The 21,661-nt window shown below is 40.8% G+C and overlaps 1 protein-coding gene across 4 annotated transcripts in view; it reads left to right on the forward strand.

Annotated features, from left to right (window-relative positions):
• LOC125467221 (EGF-like repeat and discoidin I-like domain-containing protein 3) overlaps positions 1–16,138 on the forward strand; it is an 84,973-nt gene extending 68,835 nt beyond the window's left edge. For 2 of the 4 annotated variants that reach the window (XM_048562758.2, XM_048562760.2), the window contains 4 exons: positions 1,129–1,273; positions 5,765–5,967; positions 8,976–9,131; positions 11,852–16,138. In XM_048562758.2, coding sequence (XP_048418715.1) covers positions 1,129–1,273; positions 5,765–5,967; positions 8,976–9,131; positions 11,852–11,995 — 648 coding nt within the window. In that variant the 3' untranslated portion in view covers positions 11,996–16,138. The remainder of the gene's footprint in view (positions 1–1,128; positions 1,274–5,764; positions 5,968–8,975; positions 9,132–11,851) is intronic. The other 2 variants (XM_048562759.2, XM_048562761.2) reach the window with 1 other exon arrangement.
• Positions 16,139–21,661: the final 5,523 nt, after the last annotated feature.

A 21,661-nucleotide genomic window follows, 5' to 3' on the forward strand; every position in this document is an offset into this window, starting at 1 on the left:
GCGAAGGAATTGGGAAAAGGAGATGGAAGTTTTGCAGGAAGGTGGGTGGGTGGAGGTGTATTCCAGGTAGCTGTGGGAGTCGGTGGGTTGAAATGGACATCGGTTTGTAGGTGGTTGCCTGAGATGGAGACAGAAAGGTCCAGGAAGGTGAAGGATGTGTTGGAGATGGTCCAGGTGAACTTGAGGTTGGGGCGGAAGGTGTTGGTGAAGTTGATGAACTGTTCGAGGTCCTCTTGGGAGCATGAAGTGGCGCCGATACAGTCATCAATGTAACGGAGGAAGAGGTGGGGTTTGGGGCCAGTGTAGGTGCGAAAGAGGGACTGTTCCACTCCAGTGTAGGTACGATAAAGGTAGATGTTTGTTGGTTGGCCAAGTTGGTAATAACGCTGGCCTGTGTGGACTTTCATGTGTGACATTAAACCAAGGCCTTGCGTGCCTTTTTAGGTGGATACATAAGATCCCCTGACAGCATCCATGGGCAAAGTTTATCCCAGAGCCAACATCCTGCAATGATTTTCCAGTCACTAACATTTCTGGTTTTAGGACGGTCCTGGCTCCTATTAGCTGCTGCATTTCCCACAGTGATTAGATTTGAAAAATAACTTCATTGGATGTACAGGACGTCCTGAGGTTATGAAAGTCACTAAACTAATGTAAACCTTTTACTTACTTTGCTGAGCTATTCAGGTGAGGATGTTCCCAAGTCTATTTGCTTGGTTCTTCACATTTACCCGGTCTCAGTGGTCTAATACTGGGCTGGGTTGGATGTAAAATTCACTTAATGTTGGGCTAGAATGGTGAAACCCCAATTTCATTTGGATATTGCTTAAAGACAGGGGTCAAGCATCGCTGTGATTGTTGTCTATGTTCATAACATCTGTGAGGACTCATTGCCTAAGTTGATAACAAAGGATGTTAAAGACGAAAGGATGATACAGAGCAGCAATCAGTTTTGGAACTCCTTAGTGAAGTATCAGAGGAGAGAAAATAATTGAGGGAGAAATAATGCCAGAAGTGTTGTTGCTGGTATACAGACGTAACAAAATTTTCCCAATTGTCTGGATGTTGTATATTTACAATTTGCTGACTTACCATTATGATATACAATGTCTTTTCTTGTTCTTGTAGGTATTTACTGGAAACCACAATAACAACGAACAGAAGAGGAATCTGATTGACCCACCCATTACTGCCCAGTACATCCGCCTTATTCCGTTGGTGTGTCAGAGAGCATGCACCCTGCGCATGGAGCTGATTGGCTGTGAACTGAACGGTAAATTTTAGATCAGGAGTAGTTCAGGTGAAATGAAAATCGATAACTCTGGAACTTGGGCCCAGGGATGGGAGCAGAATGCAAGGGGAGATAAGAGATGACAAAGTGTGGAGCTGGATGAACACAGCAGGCCAAGCAGCATCTCAGGAGCACAAAAGCTGACGTTTCAGGCCTCGGCCCTTCATCAGTGCTCCTGAGATGCTGCTTGTCCTGCTGTGTTCATCCAGCTCCACACTTTGTTATCTTGGATTCTCCAGCATCTGCAGTTCCCATTATCACTGATGCAAGGGGAGATAATATGTCTTTCCAAAATTCTTTAGAGGAGGCAGGTCTATTCAGGTAGCAACACAGGAAATAGCTTTAAGGAGGAAATATTTATTCATAATGTTTTTGTGGTGTAAAATGTGGTGTTTTACTGCATGAATGACTCAATTTAAATGTAGGTTACAAGGTGTGACACTGGATGAACATAACAGGCCAGGTAGCATCAGAGGAGCAGGAAAGTCTGGACCCTTCCTATGCTGTCTTCATTCAGCTCCACACCTTGTTATCACAGACTCCAACATAGGCAGTTCCTACTATCTCTGAGTGATTATTTAAATGTAGTTTTTACTGTTGTTTATGACAAAAAGAATGTGCATTGTAATGCTGGTTGTATATGCAGACATTTAAATGTGATCAGCATGAGGTTGATGATTAAAATGATATTGTTGCTGATCATTATTTAACTAGTGTGAGATTGCTGCTATGTTGATGTTTCTAGTTCACAGAATTATAGCACAAAAACTTTACTTTGAAATAAAAGCAAAACACTGTGTATGCTGGAGCTCTGAAATAAAAATAGAAATTTCTGGGGAATCTCCACAGTTCTGGCACGCTCTGTGATCAGAGAAAAACACAGATAATGTAGCAGAGATAATAGGAACTGCAGATGCTGGAGAAACTGAGATAACAAAGTGTAGAGCTGGATGAACACAGCAGGCCAAGCAGCATCTTAGCAGAAAAGCTAACGTTTCAGGGATGCCTAACCTGAAGAAGTTACCCTCCTCCTTCCAGACAAACCTCAGGGGATCTGTCTCTGACTGCAACTCTCTTGTCCTCTCCACCTATCTTCTCCTCTATCCATCTTCGATCTGCCTCCCCCTCTCTTCCTAGTTATTTCAGAACCCTCTCCCCCTCCCCCATTTCTGATGAAGGGTCTAGGCCCGAAACATCAGCTTTTCTGCTCCTAAGATATTGCTTGGCCTGCTGTGTTCATCCAGCTCTACACTTTGTTGGCACAGATAATGTTTTGAGTCCAATGCGACTCTTCCCCAGGTTCTAATTTACCCTGAACTCTACTTCACCCATTTAATATCTTGAGGAGAGTTCTCACTAATGACTTCCTTATCATTCAGTATAAACAGATATAACTCCAGAAGGAGAGGTAACCGTGGTGTATTAGTATCACTAGACTAGTAACCCAGAGGCCACAATGAACATGGCTTTGAACCTCACCATGGCAGATGATAAAATTTAAATTTTAACAAACTGAGATTGAACTCTAGCTTAATGATGAGCAGCTGACGATTGTTGTAAACAATCCATCTAGTTCACTGACGTTGTTATGCGAGAAAACCTACCATCCTTACCTGGTCTGGTCTACATGTGAATCTGAACTGCCCTCTGAAAAGTTTAGCAAACCACTTCATTTAAGAGCAATTAGGGATGGGCAACAAATGGGGACCTTGCCAGTGATGCCACATCCCAGAGCAGAATAAGAAGTATCTTCCTGTCTCCATTATTCAGTTGCCAAAAATGGCATTCCCCCCCATTCTCAGGATTACAAGGTCATGGTGAAATATCTGATCACTAGTCTATCCTTATTTTTACTATAATTCTATTACAGCTCGTTATTTACCCGACTCCTCTCTCAGAGATAATGACATTTTTTCCCCTCAGTTTGGCTCAGGCATCTGAGGGTGCGAAAAATTGGTAGCACTTTTGTTTCTGGGTAGAAAATCCTGTGGATTCAGCCCCTCCACGCTAAGACTTATGTGCATTACATAGGTGGAGGGTCTGTTATATGGGATATAAAGTGTGTTATACAAGGCAGAGGTATTGTTCTTCTTGTTAGCCTCTAGAGGGGTGTCTGAGATGAAACTGAATGGGGGAAGAGCTGATTGTTATCTATTCATTAAGGGATAATTGAGTGAGAATTTGATTAGGTGGATATATGGGGAATAAGAGAATTGACAAACAGTATTTAATCCAAATGTGAAGTGGTGCATTTTGGAAGATCAAATTCAAGTATGAATTATACAATAAATGGCAGAATCCTTAGGAGTATTGACATATTGATCTGAGCGTGCAGGCTCACAGATCTTTGAAAGTGGCAACACAGGTGGATAAGGTGGTCGAGAAGGTGTTCAGCATGCTTGCCTTCATCGGCCAGGGTATTGAGCATAAAAGTTTGCACGTTATCTTACAGCTGTACAAAACTTTAGTTAGACCCCTACATTTAGAATATTGTGTGCAGCTCTAGTTGCCACACCACTAAAAGGATGTGAATGCTTTGAAGCGGGCACAGAGAAAGGTCACCAGAATGTTGCCTGGTCTGGAGGGTTTTAGTTATGAGGATAGGTCGGATAAACGCGGGTTGTTTTCACTGAAAGACAGAGGCTGAGAGGCAACCTGATAGAGGTATACAAAATTATGAGAGGCATAGATAGGGTGGATAGTCAGAAGCTTTTTCCAGGTGCAACGGTCAACTACAAGAGGATACATGTTCAAGGTGAGAGGAGAAAAGTTTAGCAGAGAAGTTTGGTGGAAACTTTTTGTATAGAGGGTGGTGGGGTCCTGGAATAGACTGCCATAGGTGGTGGTGGAAGCAGGCACATTAGCAACGTTTAAGGCATATCTTGATTGCCTACTGTTCATGTGTCTATCAGAGCAATAGAAACCACGCATGGGCAGTAAGTAGCGGGTCTAAATAAGGACTAGGAATCAACTCAGACTTGGTGGGCCGAAGGGCCTGTTCCTGTGCTGTATTATTTTGTAAATGATGAATGGGTTGGAATTTTGTAATGGACAATTTGAAAATAAATTTTTGCCTGCAGTCTGTCCAACAACCTTCCTCACCACTCGTGTTTAACACTACCAATGAGCATAAAACCAGCGCCATCTGCCTGTCTTCCTGTTCTCTCAATACCTGTGGCCAACCTTTGCTCCCCCAAAAGCAAAGAGCAAACTGGCTAGCCATTGTTGCTGCAGCCAGACTGCTGGGCTTTCTAACATGATGAATGTCACCATGCTTCAAAGTAAAGATGCTGGAAAAGATGTTACCTCATCACAAAGTATTAATGTTATTTATTTGTTCTTCCTCAGTGGTTCAGAATCTGCAGCATGATGGTAAGAATGGGATATCCCATTATGGGAAGCAGTGAGATGAATGGGGGAACTGCGCTAGTCTGCCATTCTGTTTATGTACCACCACTAACATCTCTGTTGACAGTGAGTGTAAGATTACTTATAGGAAATAGCTCATTTGATGTAAGGTACTTGGAGTAACTGGAAGGCACACAGAAATAAAGTAGTATATTAGAGAAAACTTTAGTCAATGAGCACTGTGATGCATGTCTTTGTCCCTCCGTCAAGTAAAATGAGTCTTGTCTTCCCTATTAGCAATATTTTAACATTTTTCCTGATTAATTTCTGATTCTGCGCTGAGGTGGGCTACTGCACCTGCCGGTAACCTGCAGATACTGTAGTGAGCTGTAATTCTGATTATTGAGTGTTACCAAGCTCTTTAAATTTGAGGCAATGCCCTATTCCCACCCAATCGTTCTCTGAAGCATGGTATTCAACAGGTGTCAATGCATTACAGTCAAGGGTGTGGATTTACTTATAGTGTCCACCGCTGACCCAATTATTTTACAAACTTATAGGTCTGTTACCACTTCTATATTGTTCTTTGTGTCCATGCATCATGCCCCAACCGTCAAAGCAAAACCCATTGTTAAACTTTTCCAAATACTGTTTTCTGTACTGGGGTAGAGGAACTCTATGGTAGTGTCTAAGGTTGACATGCCCTTTTGACCTTGTGCTTTCTTTTTCTGTGGGGTGGAACTTCCCTCTAGTGCCTCACATCTCACAGATTGGGCATTCTCTCTTTGTAGAAATATCAAACAAAAATCTATCTCCCACTATTTTGTGGTTCATTTGGTTGTTCTCAAGAACGCTGATTTGTTTTATTTTTAATCAAACAAAATTGTCCAGATTCTGGAAATGCCAAAGTCCTGGAACTTCACAATCAACAGTTGATTTGTTCTGTTCCTGTTGCGCTGACCAAGGGTAAATGCCGTGAAAAATTATCAGTTGATGAAGTAAAGAAGGCTGTGCAGAGCCAGGGGCTTCAAAAGAACAGACAGGATAAAGGATGGTGGTTTTTTTTTTCTATATTCAGTGACTTGGAGTTACCTCCCAATCTGTCATAAAAATTTGTGTTTACAGTTTACTTAAACACAACAGGTTGCTCGGAGCCACTTGGAATGAAGTCAAGACTCATTAGAAACAATCAGATTACTGCCTCGAGTACGTACAAAATGTGGGGAATCGACGCTTTCACTTGGGCCCCTTGCCTCGCACGTCTGGACAAACAAGGCAAAACCAATGCCTGGACTGCTGAGCTCAGCAACAAATCACAGTGGCTTCAGGTATTAGCTCTAAACCTTCTTGAATAAATGCATGTCGTTGTTTAGTGAATGAATAAGTTAGGAACTGGATAGTTCCCCCTAATGGAACATTCTGGTGCTACTGTAACCTAATTTTTGAATTTTAGCTGCATTTATTAAATGTGGATTCAGAAATAAAACGTGCAGTTGTGGGGTTGTGCAGTGCCTCTGAAAGTTCTGATTGTGAACTGACTTTGTGCGCTTAAAAGGGAGAGTTCGTTCAATCTGTGCTGCAAAAGCTGTTAAGTAATGTGAGGAAAGTAAAGCATTGGGATTAAAAAAAATGGGGATGGCATGATCATCACAACAGTAGAACAAATTACTGAAAATCATCTCGTTGCTCCCTAATTCCTGCCCAAGAGTAGATCGACTAGAAATGGAGGAAGGTGAAGCTCAGTGAGCAGTGAACTTCAAATTCACACTGTTACAGAAACAAAGAACAATACAATACAGGAACAGACCCTTCAGCCCTCCAAGCATGTGCCAACACATTTTGCCCTCCCATATTAAAACTGCCTTCACTTACAGGATCTGTATCCCTCTGTTTCCTTCCTATTCATGTATTTGTCCAGGTGCTGCTTGAATGCTGCTATTTTGTCTGCTTCCATCACCTCCCCTGGCAACGTGTTCCAGGCATTCACCACCCTTTGTGTCAAAAATGTGCCTTGTGCATCTCTTTTAAACTTCCCCCCTTGCACCTTGAACCTGTGTCCCCTAGTAACTGATCCCTCCACTCTGGGAAAAAGCTTTATACTTTCCACTTTATCCATGCCATTCATTATCTTTTAAACTTCTATTAGGTCGCCCCTCGACCTCCTGTGTTCCAGTGAAAACAAAGCAAGTCCATCCAATCTTCCTTCATAATTAAAATCCCCCATACCAGGCAACATCCTGGTAAATTTTTCTGTACCCTCTCCAAAGCATCCACATCCTTCTGGCAATGTGGAGACCAGAACTGTATGCAATATTCCAAGTGTGGCTTAATTACTGTTCTTCAAAACTGCAACATAACCTGGCTATCCTTATACTCACTGCCCGTTCCAATGAAAGCAAGCATGCCATTAGCCTTTTTTTTACCACCTTACCTACCTTCACTGCCACCTTCAGTGATCTGTGGACCTGTACACACAGATCCCACTGCATATCAATATGCCTAAGGGTTCTGCTATTTTTCTGCATAATTTCCACCAGTACTTGACCTTCCAAAATGCATTGTGTCACATTCATCCAGATTAAACTCCATCTGCCATTTTTCTGCCCATGCCTCCAACTGATCTATATTTTGCTGTATCCTCTGACAGTCCTGCAACTCCACCAATCGTTGTATCATCCACAAACATACTAATTAGACCAGCTATGTTCTCCTTCAAATCATTTATGTTGATCACAGCACAAAAGAGGTCCCAGCACTGATCACTGTGAAACATGACTAGTCACAGCCCTCCATTCTGGAAAGCATCCTTTCCGTCACTACCCTGTGTCTCCGATCACTAAGCCAGTTCTGCATCCATCTTGCCAGATCATCCCTGACACCAAATGCCTTTGCCTTATATACCAGTGTGCCATGTGGAACTCTTCATAGTCACCTAACATTTGAAATCTGATCATGTAATTAGAAGAATAAACCATAAATACTCAAATATGCATAGGAAATAATGATTCCATTCACTTGGGATCATAATGGGCATTGTCTGTCAGATGCACAGATTGCAGTTGATTAACTTAGATTATTACATTGGATTTATATTATTGAGTATTTCCATAAATATTCTTGGAGGGGGCTATCAATGAGACATTTCCTTAAACTGTATCAAATCAAATTTCCTCTGTTCAACTCTCTCAAGAGTTTCAGTCAAATGAGCAAAGCTTTAACTGGTATGTTCCCTCTTCCATATGTATGGAAGCCCAGGAAGACTCAATGCCCAGTGCTAAATATTTTAAGTACGGACCTGTACCACAGTTTAGTTAAAATGTAGTGCAAGTCAAAATTAGAGCCAATTACAATGTTTTCCTGGTTGAAAGATGGAAGAATCTTATTACTTACAAATACCAAGAAAAGTAATAACATACAACATCAAACGCAGGCATAAAGTTTACTAAACAGCAAATGTCAAGCTCGAAAAGGAAGATCAAGAGTATGTAGTTTGAAAAATCCTTCAAGTGTTAGGTTTACTCTGAAACCACAGTTGTTTCGTTGATGTATTCTATCCTCAGCAGTGGTAATATGTGTTGGTATCTTTAGATGATTCTCTGATTTGTTTTGGTCACTATTTTGAAATGCTGGAAGGAACAGGGAGAGGAAGTGAACAAGCCTTCCATTTCTGCTGTTTTAAATCCATTTTGTTCTCTCTTTGCTCAAAAGATGTAGTGTGAAATACAATTCCATTGCATAATCATGTGTCTAGCTTCATTGTGTTTTTTTAACAAGCTGGGAATAATCCATAGAGAACTTTCATCCCATGTCTAAAACTTTTTGAAAGGTGTGAATCAGTTAGGAGATGCAGGTCTGAATGACTGGCTTCAGCCATTTGGATGACATGTTAATTTCAGTTCAACCTTGGTCCTGCTTATAAATGGTCTCATGAGCTCAGTTCAACCGGGTCAGGTGATCACCATAACAATCTTTAGTAAGTATTTTCCTATTTTTAAAACTATCTTAGTCCATGAAAAGGAGCCAGGTATTAAAATCAGGTGAATGAAGTTGAAAATTGATAGTTTGTTTTAACCTCAGTCATAACACTAGGCTCATGGAGACGGAATTGTAATGTGAATGAGGAATAAGAGGGGATTCACCACACTAACAGCTAGGAGCATATAAGTTCAGGAGAACAACTTCAGGAGAAACCAGATTCTGGTTTTAAAACTGAAGTAAATGTGAAATGTGTTGCAGGGAGTTTGAGTTTGCAATTTGTACTCTAAATGTTTGAAGGCTCGATTGGGCCTCAGCTCTTTCACCATTTTATTTTTTTTGTCTTTTGTCTCTTTTCTAGATTGACCTCTTGATTCCTAAAAAACTCACTGGCATTATCACCCAAGGAGCAAAAGATTTTGGAGTAGCTCAATACGTAGAATCCTTTAAAATTGCCTTCAGTGATGATGGACAATCATGGACTATTTACCAGGATAGCATCACAGGGAAAGACAAGGTAAACTACATGGTGGAGAAACACAGCAGGCCAGGCAGCGTCAGAGGAGCAGGAAAGGTGACGTTTCGGGTCGGGGCCCTTCTTCTGAAACAGTAGAGGGGAAAAGAAGGGTCTTGAGTCAAAATGTCAACTTTCCTGCTTCTCTGATGCTGCTGGCCTGTTTTGTTCCATCAGCTCCATACTGTGTTATGTCTGACTCCAGCATCTGCAGTTCCTGCTATCTCCAAACTACATGGGCGGGGCGGGGGGCTGCGCTGAAAAGCCCAACTGAGCCAAGAGAACTTCAAAGGATGTTAGGAGGGAAGAATTCACATTTATCTTCAGTGTTTGTAGCTATGCTGTGTCGGATTGGCTCAGTTACTGTCAACATCACCTCTGGGAGAGCAAATGGTAGAATAAAGCACAATTCCAAATCTTGTGCACCTTATTGAAATTAGTAGTCCACTACAGAACTGTCAGAGGAGCTCACCTCTTCTTAACTGGGACCCCATCTGGCTATTTCAGTGTTTCAGGTCGCTGAATTCTGTAAAGTGAATGTAAAGATGAGTATAAAACCATCAGCAGCTTCCTGCCTTGAAGGCTGTTTTAGATTAGATTCCCTACAACGTGGAAACAGGCCCTTCGGCCCAACAAGTCTACACCGCCCTTTGGAGCATCCCACGCAGACCCATCCCCCTATGACCCACACACCCCTGAATGCTACGGGCAATTTAGCTTGGCTGATCCACCTAGCCTGCACATCTTTGGACTGTGGGAGGAAACCGGAGCACCTGGAGGAAACCCACGCAGACACGAGGAGAATGTGCAAACTCCACACAGACAGTAACCCGAAGCTGGAATCGAACCCAGGTCCCTAGCGCTGTAAGGCTGCAGTGCTAACCACCGTGCTGCTTTCCTGAAGTTTTGACTAGCATTCTGCCCTCAGCCTGCACTAATCATGAACAGTTGGATCCTGCTGTGCAGAGAACTTGTCCCTGCAGTTCAGTGTAAGTTGTCTTTATGGGAGGTACATTAGGGTGCTTCTGAATTAGAGGTGGTTAAACAAAGATCAATGAAATGGGTTGATCTGTAATGGAATTCTAACTGAAAATGGTTCAGATTCAAAGAAAAACAAAAATTGCTGGAGCAACTCAGCAAGTCCAGCAGCATATGTGGAGAGAATGTATCAGAGATAATGGGAACTGCAGACGCTGGAGAATCCGAGATAACAAAGTGTGGAGCTGGATGAACACAGCAGGCCAAGCAGCATCTTAGGAACACAAAAAAGCTTTTGTGCTCCTGAGATGCTGCTTGGCCTGCTGTGTCCAGCTCCACACTTTGTTATATGTGGAGAGAAAGCAGCTTGGTTCAAGTCCAGTGAACCTTCTCCGGAACAGATACTGCTGAGTTTGTCCAGCATTTTTGGTTTTTGTTTGTTTCAGATCTCCAGCATCTATAGTCTCTGCTACATTTTTAAGAAATGATTCTGACTTAAAGCAAAATACTGTGTACACTGGAACTCTAATAAGACTGGAAAATACCATAAAGAGAGAAACACAGTTAATGTTTTGAATCAGGCGTTACATCTTCAGAACTGAGTGTTGAGTTTGAAGGAAGAGCCATACTAGATTCAAAATGTTAGCTCTATTTCGCTCTCCTCAGATGCTGCCAGGCCTGCTAAGCAAAATAACTCCACAGAGCCAATATCCCATCACCAAGTCACCTTTATTTACACGTGAAGAGTCTGTGACACTGATCCAGGTTCCTCAGAGTGAACAGGGTGTCTGACATTCCTGTTTATATCTGGCAGCCAGGGCTCCCTGTTGGGCCAGATTAACAGCCACAGTCAGGGGACTCATATTCTATGAGGTCCATCTGGCTGACCTCAATACAATCAGCACACTGAGTTTCTCCATTACTTTTTGTTTTTATTTCAGGTCTGACTTAGCTGTTTGGACCTACAAGGGGCATTCTCCTTGACTTGATCTTGAGCAGGTGAATGTAAGCAAGTTTCAGCTTGTGTGATCTAGATCCACCTCACTGTCCCCTGGGCATTTACCCTTCACCTTCCCCTAAGAGGACAGCTCCTTCCCTATCGATGATGGTAGCAGGGTGATTGGAGCTAGAAGACAGTGGATTTCCCTCCTTTCAGGCCCTGTAACTGCTACCAAACCACAAGGTGGTGATAGATAGTGGGAATATGCAGTAAGGTGCCTTTAACTTTCACAGGGAAGGGAGTTAACCTTCAAATGGTTTTCTCTTTTTCTAGTTGGCCCATAACAGGGCCCTGCTCTAAACCTAGGTCCCAGCCCAAGCCTCAGTTCCTACCTCCCTCTAAAGTATATCTGCCTTTAAGTTCCCATGTCATTCTCTGCTGCTGTGACTTATTAACAGCCAGTAATCTGGGGCCTGTTGGACTAAGGGATGGATGAACAGAGTAATTTCTCCCTCCAGTTGGCACACCAGTGACCCCTGCTGGAAAGTGTTTGTGTGAATGTCTCAATAGGCCCATCTAAATACAACTTTATCTTAAGTGGTCCATCAAATTCAATATCCAAGACGAGGGAGATTTTGAAGGATGGTTCGTCAAAAGAGGGACAACTTGGAGAGATCCCCTGTTGTTTGACGAGAAGAGGTTGGGGTGGGAGTTTAGCACAGTTAGTGTAGGTTTTCGAATGTTGGACAATAAAAGGTGTATCTTCAAAATAAAGAATACATTTGTTTTCACTCTACAATTCCAGGTTTTCCAGGGAAACTATGACAACTACAGCCACAAGAAAAACATATTTGATCCTCCATTCTACGCACAGTTTGTTCGGATCTTGCCTCAGACTTGGCACGAGCGGATCACACTCCGTGTGGAGCTCCTGGGATGTCAGGAATAGACTCATGCTTTCTGCATGCAATAGGGGAACATCCAATATGTTTTGCGCGCTGATCTGCATCAACTGCATTGTACCTGTTTATACACACTGGAATGCCAGCTTCTCTTTATGATAATCTTGCATCAACAGAGATCAAATTGACCATAATTTAAAGCAACAGGATCTATAATATTTGTAGTGTGCTTTCCCTTGACCTGTGACCCTGCATGATTGGCCATTCCCAGTGTGTGACTGAACCTCCATTCTCAGCATCCCATGGGATACTAATGGAAATTCCTGCTGTTTCCTCGCTTTTCTCTTGCTCGCTGGCAAAGGAATGCAAGGGAATGCAAATAGCGAGCTCCGTTTTCTCACACAGTGGATGGAAGAACTCTTCACTAAAATGAAAGGAATTTGCCTGGTGGTCTTATTCCTGTGAGGAGGTCTTTGACGTCCACTTGGTAACTGAACAGAGCAACAAGATTGAAGTTAGGGGCTCAGTCTGCACAGAAATCTCAGACACAGACCTCTACTTGGCTTGATGTCCCTGAGAAAGCTTTAAGTAACTGTGATTGTGGCCCTTAAGAGAAAAATGAGTTTGAGACTCTTGGGGATTAGTAGGTGAAAATCTCTATTGCCATGTTAGCCTGAGCTCTCTTTAATGAGACTAGGAAGGAATCTTTCATTGTACCACTTAATTGATAAGATATTAACTATAATTGTAGATTTGTATTATGAGATTCAACTCTATTCAAGGTTATAACAGGTAATTTTAACTTTTTTAAAATGGCAAATGAAAACAGACAATGCGGTTATCTACAGTACATTCCTCCTGGTTTTCTTTCATTGAAGCCTTTTAAAATCAGGAGAGATGTGTCCTGATTCAAATGCCCCAAAGTTAAAATTACCCCCATTAGCTCAGCTAAGATCCTTTAGCGTTAGTATTCTCTGTTGCACTGGGTTACTGTTTATGTGCGAGATAATGGGCAAAATAAGTAGATCCCTTTTACTGTACTGCAAATTTCTTGGGGACCATGAACTGCATTCACTGGTTGTGTGAAAAACTGCACATCTTAAAACTACGTCTGCCAAAGGCCAGCTAGTACAGTGATGGGTTGAAGCAGCCCGGATTGGATTAGACTAAATGTCTGCAGGATAGCACTTGGACAATTTGTTTGCAATGGATGTCGATAACATCCTGACACTAAAAACAGAACATCTGTCTTGCACAGCAGGGATTGGAACTCTGAGGCTGAGTATTAGTTAAACAGTTTGAAACTGAAATTAATAGATTTTTATTAGCCAAGGGTATAGTTGGCTCTGCTATTACACGATAGTTGCGATCCTGTGCAACATTGCATTATAGAAAATCGCACTACAGAAGTAATGGGCTCTATAGGAAAAGTGGGGTTAGGGGCAGACCACCAAAAGAAAATCACTCAAAATCGCTCAAAAATCAATCAAAAGCCTAACACAAAGAATAGCACGATTTGAATAAATGTTTAATTCATATCCAATAATAAAATAAAAGTAAATTTAACACTTAACCTTGGAAAACATGTCAAGATGACTTGATGGGAGAGAAGGTTGTACTGGACCTTTCACAGAAGGCACTTCATGACAAAGACTGCAAAATGATCACATGATGCGGGAGCAGAGATTCTTTTGGCGCTAACATTGCACGTATTCATGACAAAGCCTGTGAAATGATCTTGTGATGTCAATGCATACTCCTCCACACACCGATGGAATTGTGTGATAGCCAACACAAACTTGTGTTTTAGAAATAGCGCTCCCCTATTCGCCATTCACATTAAAGCCAAATTACATTGATGGAACACATATTATAGCAGAACTGACTGTATTAAGGTACATGTAATGAAGATACAGATCAGCCAGGAGCTCATTGAATGGTGGAACAAGTTTGAGGAACTAAGTTGTTTCCTCCTCTTCCTAAGTGGAGAGCAATAAGGGTTTGGCCGTCACAATCTTCTATCTGTCTCTCATCCAAAATCGTAACAAAGAACTAGAAACTCCAAGGATGTTTGCAGCTGTCACAATTCACAAAGGCATCACCTTCGACTAACTAACAAGTAAAATTAATGACAAGGCCAGACTTTAATCATACAACATTTTAATTAACACAGAAATTAGACACCTCTTATGGGAGACACCTGGAGGTGCTGTTTGTCCTCACTTGCATCTGAAACCTGTCCATCTGCAAGTTTCACTTCAAGTCATGTGCACTTATTACTCAACAATCAACATGTACTTTAACTCTGCTGCAACAGAGAAGTAAAAATTTAGGGGAAGTATAAAAGTAAGTGTGTGTGTGTGTGTGTGTGTATATATAAAAGTAACTATGCTTGCACAACTCTACCAGCATTATGTCACTCCAAGAGAATTTGTAAATTATCAGCTCACCCTTAACATTGCTAACATTGTCCATTCAGAAATTCTCTGTAAAACGATGCACCAGACAACAAACAAAGGCTTGTAACATGCCTGTGGGCAAATCCTAGTTAACTAAGGTGTGGTTCTTATAGGTGACCTTTCGGTATTTATTATCTTACTTATTAACTTGGGTCATCAGTTCTCACACCTTTGGTTTTCTGCAGATTTAATGTTGGTTGGCTGTACGTTAGTCTGCTAGCTGAGAATTTGGATGCATTTGTTCACAGGCAATGCGTTTATTTTCCATGGAGCTTTCCATGTCATTGTCTCTATACTGTAATGACAAGTACACATACTAGAAATTGAACCAATTTTTAATCTAGACGGAATTAAAGGCAGTGTGTCTCTCAATGGCTGGCAGTGGGAAAGCTGGAAATCCTGATCCAGATATATCATAAGATTTTACAATCCCATCTCAGGACCTCCTCAAGGCGGTTTTAAATGAATTTGATGACACCCATAAACATAAAATCCCTGACTGATGATCTTCTCAGCTGGGACTGAAGGATTGCTCTTTTTGAAGTGCAGTAAGTCAACGATGAGTAGTTAAGGATGTGAGGCAGGTTGAACTGCTGGATATTTCATTGATTACATTTGAGGATCAGAGAGCACTTATACAGAATACTGCCTCAGGATGAAAATATATGGATAGGGTGAATGACAGACTTGATTTTATATTGGCTGTGAGCAACATCAACTTTTATGATGGTAGAAATTGTGATAAAATGGATTGTACATGCATTGCAGAAGATGACCATATAGAAGTTGTAGAGATAGTGTATGCAAGGACAGCAGGGAGAAGTGGGATTGATGGACTGAATGGCCTTTTTCTTGTTCTTGTGATCTAATTTTGTGTATGTGGTGCTGGATTGGTGACTGGGATGGAATCAGGCAATTATAAAACCAAGAGAAACCTGATAAATGGAGTGTGTGAACACTTCAGGAGGGGAGCATTCAAGGACATTTTACAACAGCAGATATACTTGCGATATTTTGTTATCTAGGGTCAAAATTTGTGCTTGACCGAAGTAGGATTTTGAATGAAGCTGTTGAACCATAGCATGATACAGCACAGAGAGAGGCCATTCAGCCTATCATACATGCTCAGGCTGGCTCTTGCTAAATTATTTCATGAGCTCTGCTGCCGCCTCCTTTCCCCATAGCCCTGCAAACCTTCCTCATTCAAATGCATCTCTAATTCTAACATTTCTATGTTCTGATGATGGTACTTGATGCAGATTTATATGAGGGAGGGGTAAGGCACAGTTTCCTGCAGTGGCCTGTGTTTCTCAGCCTTACTGATTCTCTATTATAAGTGCCAAGTCTATCCAGAAAATGAGATCATTTCAGATGACCCTTTTCCCACAATCAAAAATAATCAACAAATTTGACAAAGAGGTTCCATTTATTAATTAAGTGGAGCAAGCTTGACTGATATGAAGCATTATGAGAATGCCCTGTGCCCAAGGAACAGGGCCATAAGGTCCTACAGAAGATTGAAGGCCTTTTCAAATGAGGACATCCTTTATGAATTAACCCTTCTTGTGCTGAACTTCAGACAATTTGCATGATATACATGATAAAGTATTGTAGTGCATAGAAGCTAACAAACACTCCTCCAGTCACTGTAGTCTCTGATATACATAAGTACTAATCCTACAGGATTCAAAACAAATATTGGTACAAACAATTAAAGATGATTAAAACATGTTTTCAAGCTTTTTGTGTCTTTGTTCTGAAAGTCTCTATTGAACTATGTGTTATGGATCACACCAAACCACCTCATAGCAGATGAAGAAGATAGCCTAGAACCTAACGTTTTCTTATTTTAAAGGCAAGTACCAAGCGTTGGATTCCAGATGCAAGTCAATTGGTCAAACCACCAGGCTTGAAGCAGAACCACTTTATTCACAAGCTGCATTTAAAATACGACAAGAGAAAGATTATTCCAATTCTAACTCTATTGGAAAATTTAACAGAATAATAGATCTTTTAACTACTCAGCAGTAACTGTTCTTGTACAGTAACATTACATAAACACAGCCTTGGCAAAGGCAAATTCAGCAAAATAGATTGTCTCACATGCAGGAAGAGAACCTGCAGCTTTTAGCTAGAACAAGGGAAAGGAAAAAAGCTTCTGCATCCAGTTTCAAGACCCCATCGCAAACTACTATTAAAGGCTAAAACTATTTTAAAAAATCCTGCTTCTGTGGGGGTTTGACCCAGCCCATTGATGCTGCCTCTTTTGTTCCAACTGCAAACAAATCCGAAAGCCTCACAAGCTGCTTATTAACTTTGGGGCAGACTGCTTGGTGCTTCTGTCCCAGTCTTTCTTAAACCATAGTATTATCACATCTCCATGTTTAAAAAAAATCATTAACCATCAATATACAAAGATAGCTTCATTTTTAAAACTCTAGACTTGCACCCTGTAATACATGTACATTATATTGACTCTCAGCATGTAAACATTCACTACTCTAGTTAGTTTCAGTCCTTTTATTGCCACTAAATGCCTCCATTTTCATTCACCAAAGTCTCAACAATATGTTGGCCATTAAATCCTCTTGTCCTGTCACTTATATAATTTTCAAATTGAATGGCTGCAGTAATAAGCTCAATTCTAAGCATTCTGGTATTTTTATCCTTAAAATTTTCCAGAAATTTTAAGTGGTTATGATCAGCATTCCTAATTATCTCAGCCACATTACTGGCAATATGAATGTTGAAATGTTACAATGCCAACACAAAACTCAATCATGGAGGATTTCTGTTGACGATTATTCAATTTTCTGGAAAACTACCCAATAGGTCTTTCCAACCTCTTCTCGTCTTCTTGCAAGAGTACAGCATCAACACCCAGTTCACTTGCAAAGACAGCCACCTTGACTGGCTTTGTGTTAGTAGATGCGACTAACACTGGGGCAGTGGTTAACACAGCTTTCAGATCGTCAAATGCCTTTTGACATTCTTCTGTCCACTTAAATTTTCTGCACTCCTTCAACAAGTCAGTGATGAAACTATACTGCTGAAATTTGGTATGAACCTCCCATTAAAAAAAAACCATAGCATCATCACATCTCCATGTTTAAAAAAATCTCCCAATAACTCGCCAATAACCTTTCACATCCCGCAGGGCCACCTGTCCATGTCCAATAGCATGGCCCAGGAACATGACTTGGGCGTTTGCTAACTCTCTCTTAGCCAGGTTTATCACCTGCCTCCCAAATTCAATTGAACAATTCTGATAGATGGTCCAAATGTTCCTTCCATGTATGGCTAAAAATCATCAAATTATTGATGTACGAGACGCGATTGGATAATCCCGAAATATCTTTGAAATGTAGCTGGCACATTTTTCAGACCAAATGGTATGACTTTAAACTGGTACAGTCCATTTGGGGTCATGAAAACCAAACTTTTCATCGCTGTTTCAAATAAAGGCACCCACCAATATCCTCTCAGTAAGTCAAACTTTGAAATAAAAGTTGTTTGTCCCACCTTCTCAATACAATCTTCCAAACATGGAATAGGATATGAACCAGACTATGTAACTGCACTGACTTTGCAATAGTCCACACATAATTGTTGGGTACCATCTCGTTTTGGCACCTTTACTCTACTCTATGGGCTACATTTGCTGCGAGTCATTTCAATTAGATTGTCTTTCAACATGCATTCAATCTCTTTTTCAGTTTGTGCCAATAAAAGAGGGTTAAGTCTATAGGATGTTACTTTTTTGGAACAACATTTCCTGTATATACATCATGCATAATAAGATGAGTATCTCCCCATGTGATTGTAATAACTCTTTCAGGCCATTTTGATTTTCCTGTGGAAGATAACTCAATGATTTATCCCAATTTTTAAGAACTCACTCATTGTCCAATTTAACTTGAGGAATGTTTAATTCAGAATCATCCAAACTTGGTTCTTCACTCTATGTTGTAGCCACTACCACGTTCACCTTTTGCTTCCCTTCACAATCAAAATATCTTTTGAGTATATTCACATAACATTCTGCGAGATTTCTTTCTATCTGGTATTCTTATCAAATTATTTATCTCACTTAATTTCCTTTTGATTTGATAAGACCCATTAAACCTTGCCTTTAAAAATTCACTTACTGCCGATAGTAACACTAACACTTTATCTTGTCTAGCAAAACTATAATTTTTTATTTCTTGCCTGCTTCCTGCTTCATCACATGCTGTTACTTTTAAATGCTGTCTGGCCAAATCACCCACTCTATTTAATCTTTCCCAACTATTTCACACACAGTCCAAATATGCGGTCTCTGGAAGGTCTGAGAAAGGGTCACCGGACCTGAAGCGTTGACTCTTTTTTTCTCCTCCACAGGTGCTGCCAGACCTGCTGAGCTTTTCCTGCAACATTGTTTTTGTTCCTGATTTACAGCATCCACAGTTCTTTTGGTTCTTATGTTGTCTCTGGACTCTGACTTACCCATTTCTCCTTAATTAATTTCAATAGTCCTCTCACCTCATGCTCAAAAACTAATTCAAATGGACTGAATCTGGTAGATTCGTTAGATGCATCCTTAATTGCAAAGAAGTAAAAATGGAATTCCTTTATTTCAATGATCTAAATAATTTTGACTATAAGCCTGCAACATGGTCTTTAAAGTTTGATGCCACCATTATAACACTTCCTGTGATTCTGCATGGTACGCAATGGATTTGAATTTTTTTATTCCTAAGCTATCATAACTTCCTCGAATAAATTTGATGTAAAATTTGGCCCTTGATCTGATTGTATCTCTAATAAAACATTTGAGTAACTTTTACAATCCTTTTAGCCATGATACTGTGTGATGGAATGGCCTCTGGAAATCTAGTAGGCACATCCATTAAGGTCAGGAAATACTGATTCCCACTTTTTGTTTTGGGTAAATGTTCTATACAATCAATTAAGACACTTGTATAAGGTTCCTCAAATGTGGGAATGGGTATTAAAGATGCTGGTTTTATCACCTCCTGAGGTTTTCCAGATACCTGACATGTATGATATGTCTCGCAAAAGTGAACCACATCCTTATGCAGTCCAGGCCAATAAAAATGCTTTTGTATTTTGGCTTGAGTTTTCCTTACTCTCAAATGGTCTTCTGCTGGTAATCCATGTGCTACCTGCTACACTTCCTTTCTGTAACCCACTGATAGCAAAACGTGATGAACTTCTGCCCATTTCTCATCCACCTGAATATGTGATGGTTTCCATTTCCTCATCAAGACGTCATTTTTAAGATAGTATTGTTCTGGGATACACTCAGATTCCTCTTCTGTGTATGCTTTTTGGTACAACTGCTTCAGTTTTCCATCCTTGTATCGTAATTGCTCTGAACTAAATATATTCACTTTGTGGTCCACCAGTTCTTGCTTTTTTTCCTTAACGAGTTGATCAAACATTGTTTCTGATAATTGAACTGCAACTTCTTTATCTTTTCTCTTTGATTTCTCCTCCTGCTTCAATGTGGCAACCTTGTTATCACACAGTCAGGAAAAATCCCAGGATATACTTCCTATAACACCTCGGTTGCCTGATTGTCCACTGGCTTTTCAACCACAGTAGACATCACTCCCATCTGTGATCCAGCTGTATCATGACTGAGGATAAACTGTATTTCAGGAACTGAGAATTTCTTTATTCACCCTACCGCTTCACCACTTTTCACCAGATTCTCCAACCTTGCTTTATACGATGGAACGCTTCTCGTCCAACCATGAATTCCACAGATTATCACCATTTCTGGCAATACTCTTTCTGAATTACATATTTCCTCATCTCTTGCCAAAGATTGACTTGCTCCCCTATCTCTTAAAATTTTAATTTCTTTACCTGCTTCTCTTGGATCTAGAGTAAACCCTACCTATGTGAGTAAATTCTTTAAAGAGACCTGGCACTTGCATCTCAACGAACCCCTGACCAGGTTATACCTGCTTTTGCAGCTTTTTAGCCTCCACTAAACTTTCCTTTCACAATCAACAAAACTCATTGGCTTATCCTGTTTTCCCACATCCGTCTTCCCAGTGCTTTGTCTAAACCACCAATACCACGACTTCATGTGACCTGCTTTATTACAGTGAAAATACCTGAGCTTTTTTCACTTTGCTTTCACCCTCATGGGTTTCCTTTTTATCATGTGGTAAATGATCTTAACTACCTTTGATGAGATCTCCTTTTCCCTTCCCACCTGAGGATTTCTCTTTTCCCCAGTTTCTATCGCCAAGAGATTGAAATTGACGTTGGAAGCCAAATGTTGATTTATGAACCAAATCATAACACTCAGCAATTTCTGCTGCTAATCTTGTAGCCTTAACACTCTGTTCTTCCACATGAGTTCTCAGTACTTCAGGAAGTGAATTTTTGAACTCCTCCAAAATAATCGTCTCTTTAAGAGCGAAATATCTGCCTATCAATACCACTTTCTTGATTCTTTCAAACTTATGTATGTTTGACCAGATTCCCTCCTCAGCTTCCTAAAACATTTCTTCTAGTCTTCTGGTACTAGCTCATATGCACTTAAAATGGCATTTTTCATCTCCTCATGCTTCCCAGATACCAAGCACATCATCCCTTAAAGGGACTGTGCTTTGTTCCCCACTATCATTTTTACAAACAAATTCTAGCTTCTTGCCTTCCATTTCAGGATTAGTCTATACAACTTCATAACAGTGGATTTCCTCTGAGGCTCCTGTTTTCTCTCACAGTCCAAAGATGTACAAGTCAGGTGGATTGGCCATACCCCGTAGTGTCCAGGATGTGTAGGTTAGATATGTTACCCATGGGAAATATAAGGTATGGGATGGGTCTGTGCATGATGCTCTTGGGAGGGTCAGTGTGGGTTTGTTGGGCTGAATGGCCTGCTTCCACACTGTTGGGATTGGAGGAATTCTTAAACACCTCACTAGTTCTACCTACCAACTTTGTTTGGATCAACAGTACCTCTATACTCATTGGCCACTTAATTTGTTTAGCCACTTTCGCAGATGAAATGAAGAAGGTTTCTACATTCCTCTCATCGAACTTCTGCAATGCTTGGACACAATATGCCTGAGGAAGGAGCTGAGCTCAGAAAGCTTGCGTTTTCAAATAAACCTGTCGGACTATGACCTTAGACATTTTTAAACCGATGCCCACCAGACTTTTGGTTACATTAGGATTGCTCTCCATCACTGTCCTCATCACTATTCCTACATTTCACCCTGACCTCTGCCA

This window comes from Stegostoma tigrinum, chromosome 33, assembly GCF_030684315.1.
Source record: "Stegostoma tigrinum isolate sSteTig4 chromosome 33, sSteTig4.hap1, whole genome shotgun sequence".
Lineage (NCBI taxonomy): Eukaryota > Metazoa > Chordata > Chondrichthyes > Orectolobiformes > Stegostomatidae > Stegostoma > Stegostoma tigrinum.